Source organism: Octodon degus, unplaced genomic scaffold (genome assembly GCF_000260255.1).
Source record: "Octodon degus isolate 3935 unplaced genomic scaffold, OctDeg1.0 scaffold00123, whole genome shotgun sequence".
Taxonomy (NCBI): Eukaryota; Metazoa; Chordata; class Mammalia; order Rodentia; family Octodontidae; genus Octodon; species Octodon degus.
The window spans coordinates 3,348,700-3,353,175 of NW_004524699.1; the positions used below are offsets into that span (position 1 = coordinate 3,348,700).

Consider the following 4,476-nt stretch of genomic DNA (forward strand, 5'->3'; position numbering starts at 1 on the left):
AAGTGACTCAGAGGCTCCTGGGAGGGTCTGGGCAGTGCCAGTCAGGATCTGAAGACAGGACCAGGGCGCGGAGTGTAGGGCTTTTTGTACCCTCTTCCTGCTCCAACCCAGGGCCCTGCACAGGACCATGGGGTCCCCGGAGCCTCCAGGGCAGGAGGCAGGGGTGGCCTGATAAGAAGGGTGGGGAGGGACAGGAAGATGGATGAGGAATGCTCTGCAAGACCAAAGGAGGCAGCGTGGTGAGGCTTCACGTGCAGAAGGATCCTCGGAGCGGAGCGGGGAGTGGGGGCTCAGAAGGGTGAGGAGAGCTGCAAGCTCAGGATGGAGGGGGGCTTGGATGGGCAGTGACAGTGACAGGCTCTTCATTGGGTACTCCTGCCCTTCAGGGTGTTCCCCCCCCCATTTATGTATTTGGTACAGGGATTCACTTTGCAGCTCAGACTTGTAGTGATCCTCCTGTTTTCAGCCTCCCGAGCGCTGGGATTACAGGCGTGCACCACCACGCCAGGACTTGGTCCTTGGCTCAGTGCACTTTGGGGTGGGGCCAGCACGGCACGCAGGACTGGGGATCAAACCTTGGTCCCTGCTCTTGCCAAAGCAGGCGCTTAGTTTACTCAGCTATCTCGCCGGCCTGTGGCAGGTTTTGAGCAGAGCTCTGGCCTCTGCTCCGAGTGACAAGGCCCCCTGCTCCCACGGGGACAGCAGCACGTGTCTCCAGGCATCTTTGCTCCATGTCTCTGGGAGCGAAGGGACCCTAAGCTGGTGGTCTGATCAGAGTCTGACCCTGCCAAGAGGTCACTGAGAAGGAAAGGGAGGAGCTGGGGCCCAGCGGGTCAGGGGTAGCCGTGGGCCTCAGCCCCAGGGACTGGGTCCGGGAGAGCCGGGGACGAGGGAGCACAAGCGCCTCCGCAGCCCTCTCCTCCAGGACCCCAGGACTCTCAGCAACGGCGCCCGGGGCGGGAGCTGCTGGCGCCGGCTGGGAGCTGGTGCACCTTCTCCAGGCCCAGACCCTGGTGTCCTGAGCAGGCCCCACAAGCCAGGGAAGGGCGGGACGCACCCATGAGCATCATCATCTGGTAGTACATGTAGTTCATGTAGCCCCTGAAGTAGGCGATGGCGTGCGTCTTCCCCGGCAGGAAGTAGATGTAGATGGTGTGCTTCCACCCTGTGGGCGACACGGGCCGGGTGAGCGCCAGTCTCTGTGTGGATTCCTCTGAAGGAAGGAATTCCCAACCTGATGCTTACGGGTCACAAAGGCGCCTGGCGCAGTTCCCGAGTCCAGGGGCAGCTTGAACTCAATGCAGCCAATGGGTTTCCTGGAACACGGGGCATCAACAGGCACGAGTGAAACCCCGGGCAGCCCGGACTGGCATCTCTCGGGCCCTCTGGAGGCTCCTGGCTGACTCTAGAGGAGAGAGCTCAGGAACTCCTGGCTGGCACTTTCTTTTCTACAGTATTAGGGATATAAGTTGGGGTACTGTACTACTGAGTGTCATCTCCAGCCTGTCTGTCTGTCTGTCTGTCTGTCTGTCTGTCTGTCTATCTGTCTGTCTTTCTACCTGCCAACTTATGCATCCATCCATTAAACTTATTTTTCAGAGAAACTGAATCACTAGGTCGCCCAAGTTGTCCCCAGACTTGTGATTCTCCTGCCTCGGTTTCCTGAGCGTCTAGGATTACACGCTGGTGCCACATGACAGCTAGACTTCCTGTGTAATATCAGGCCACAGCCCCCACGGTGTGGCTTGCTGGGAGCTCCATATTCCCTCTCCAGGTGGCACCAGCTGGGAAGCAGCTGGGCAGGCGGGGAGCTGGTGACCCGTCCACAGCCCGGCACCTGGCTCACACCTGGCCGTGTCCCACCTGGGAGCCGGGGTGGCCCTGGATCTCCAGATGTTTCCCCAGATGGATTTCTCAGACGTCAGAGTCCTGAACCTATCCTCTCTCCAGACTGGGCTCCTCACAGACTATGGGATGCGCTGAAGAATCCTGAAGGACCCCGAGCTCTGTCTGAGCATAGAAATGAGCACAGTGCCTGCCCAGGGCTGCTCCAGGCCCACGGGGTGCTGTGAAGTGAAGCCCAGTCCCAGCCCGCACAGAACGTGGCGGGTGGGTAGCTCAGCCTCACGTGGCCAGCTCTGTGGCAGTGTGAGAACTGTCTGTAGAGCTAGAGGCCACGTGGCACACAGCCAAGATACAGAGAACGGAAGACTTGGTCCACGCAGAGTGACAGAGTTCAGATGCGCGTGGAAGCGGGCACTATCCAGCCAGGCGCAGAGAGGGCAGCCAGGCTAAGGCCAGGTTACTCACATGAGGTTCATCCTGAACTCCAACTTATTTTGATTGTTTATGCGCATGGTGAAGGGAGGCATGGGGTGGTTTTTGGTCTCCTCAGGAATAGGCATGTCTCCTGCCCAGCGTACCATGTACCAGGTTCCTGGAAGCTGGAGAGGGGGAAAGCCACCCCTGAGCAGGGGTGCAGGGGTGGGGCAGCCAGCAAAGGAGGTCCAGGCTGGACTGAAGGGGGCACAGAGGCAGGAGGGGTCGTGGCTTAGGGCCTCAGCACAGGCTGCAGGGGCCTGAGATGTTGGAGGAGAGAGAGGGATCCTGGCCATGGCCTGGCCCGCTCCACCAGCAGGGGGCTGAGGCAGGAGGGCCAGTCCAGAGGCCCACCTGGAGAAGGGTCCCTGTGCAGACCTCTGGGGGGAAGTGGGAAAAGCCGCCCAAATGGGTAGGTCGGACCCTTATCTTTAAGGGAACAGGAGAAGAGGACAGACGGGATCCACAGGTGACCAGCGCACGTGGACGGCAAGCAGAGGCCCTGACTGAGGCTCAGAGGTCCAGAAGGCCACAGTCACCAGGCTGTCGCCTGGGCCTCCTTCCTCTGCCCGTGCCTGGGTCCTCCACCAGTGTTCTGCCAAATCCAAGAGACAAGAACCCCTGAATTGGACAGTCGCAGAGTCCTTAAATACACGACTCCAGGCCAGCCCAGAGCCAGTTCCCATCTTGTCCACAGCTCTCCAGGTCATCTGCCTCCTGCACCCAGGGCCTCGAGGACACAGGCAGGCCCGTATGGTTGGGGCCGGCCTGGGCGCAATGCACCCAGACCACGCATTGGTGTGGGGATAGCCCGGGGCCCATTTGAGACCAGGTCAGTAGATGAGGGAAGCTGTGAGCAGGCACAGTTCTCCACTGCTGCTGGGTCCTGGGGCTATGTCCAATCTTCACAGGGGCTTAACTCTTGTCCTAAAACTCACCTGGGTCAGGGTTAAAATTAAGTAACTCTGGGGAAATCCTTAGGCTTGTGAACACTCGTGCACAAGGCTCACTGAGAAATGGAGATACCGGAGTGAATCCGTTCTGGTGAAGGCAAGAAGCTTCTCTGGAGCCCACAGCAGACAGTGGAGAAGCAGATCCCTGGCCCGCAAGGGTGCTAGCACTCAGCCCAGCCCCTCACCACCACTCAGCTCTGTGCACCCTCCGGGAAGGCAGCAAGAGGGAGCACTGTCCCTCAGGGACTGCTTGGTCCTGCACCTCAGCTGAGCAGACTGGAGGGTGCAAAGCAGGGCATCCGGCCAACATCTGCCTGGGGCTCTGATTAAGGGCGTGAAACCATTCCCCAATCTAGGCCCGGATCTTGGAACCTTAGGTCCCCCAGTGTCCCCAGGGGTGTCACCTCCTCAGCGCGAGCAGGAACCAGTGGAGGCAACTCAGCCTGCACTGCAGAGAAGAGGCTCAGCCCCGTGGCCAGCAGGAGCAGCTGCATGGTCCCGGGTCAGCTCTGTGCTCCCGCTGGCCGCCCGCTGCCCTTTTATCCCAGCCCGGTTGCCTGGAGGACGCTGCCTCCTCCCCTGCGCGAAGGCCCCGCCGTCTGCTCTGCAGAACCACTACCTTGTTTTGTTTGGACCCTGTGAATGGGCAGCGGTAATCTGTGTAATCAGCCTCCGCAACTGTCCTTGGACACATCCCGAGGAAGCATCGTCCAGGAGGACGGCCTCAGAGACAGCAGCACCCGCCTTGGGACTCTGCAGCCAGGAAGGTGACAACAGGAGCTCCTTGTGCTCCGTCCCAGCCCAGAGTCCGGCTCAGCTCTGGTTCTGCCACGAATTCCCCAAACACTTCCTCTGGCTTCCAACACGCTTTCCCATCGTTCTTGCCGCTTCCTGAAGCAGTCAGGAAAGTCCCCTTCGCGTGTGTCTCTAGTGGCACTGGTGTGGACTCAGTTCCAAACAGTAACCTTTCGTGGTCGCTTTTACTTTGAGGAGGAGCCAGGAGTCGCACGGTGCCAGGGCTGGCAAGTAAGCGGATGGGGACACACCACAGTGCATTTGTGACCCCGTCTTTCCTTCGGATGGCACTTAGAAGCACTGTTCATTGTGCTTTTGATTAGCGTGTGGTGGGGCGAGTAAGAATTACTTTCTTCCTGGGGACTGGAACACGTACATATCCGTCTTACTCCTTTTGTTACTGGGGTGT

At 59.5% G+C, this 4,476-nt stretch overlaps 1 protein-coding gene across 1 annotated transcript; it reads right to left on the reverse strand.

Moving 5' to 3' along the window:
• Positions 1–938: 938 nt before the first annotated feature.
• On the reverse strand, positions 939–3,766 carry LOC101574834 (lipocalin-1-like). Its single transcript, XM_023700248.1, has 4 exons — positions 3,677–3,766; positions 2,311–2,444; positions 1,246–1,316; positions 939–1,165 (listed from the first exon to the last, which is right to left on the reverse strand). The coding sequence occupies exons 1-4, from the start codon at positions 3,764–3,766 to the stop codon at positions 939–941; spliced, it is 522 nt and encodes a 173-aa protein (XP_023556016.1).
• Between the last annotated feature and the right edge of the window lie 710 nt (positions 3,767–4,476).

Excerpts from the sequence above, each read along its gene's own strand:
- LOC101574834 (XM_023700248.1), bottom strand. The coding sequence starts at position 3,766 with ATGCAGCTGCTCCTGCTGGCCACGGGGCTGAGCCTCTTCTCTGCAGTG. Across the intron at positions 2,445-3,676 it reads TTCCTGCTCGCGCTGAGGAG|CTTCCAGGAACCTGGTACAT; the intron begins GTGACACCCCTG and ends CCCCCTCTCCAG. Across the intron at positions 1,166-1,245 it reads GCCAGGCGCCTTTGTGACCC|GGTGGAAGCACACCATCTAC; the intron begins GTAAGCATCAGG and ends TGTCGCCCACAG.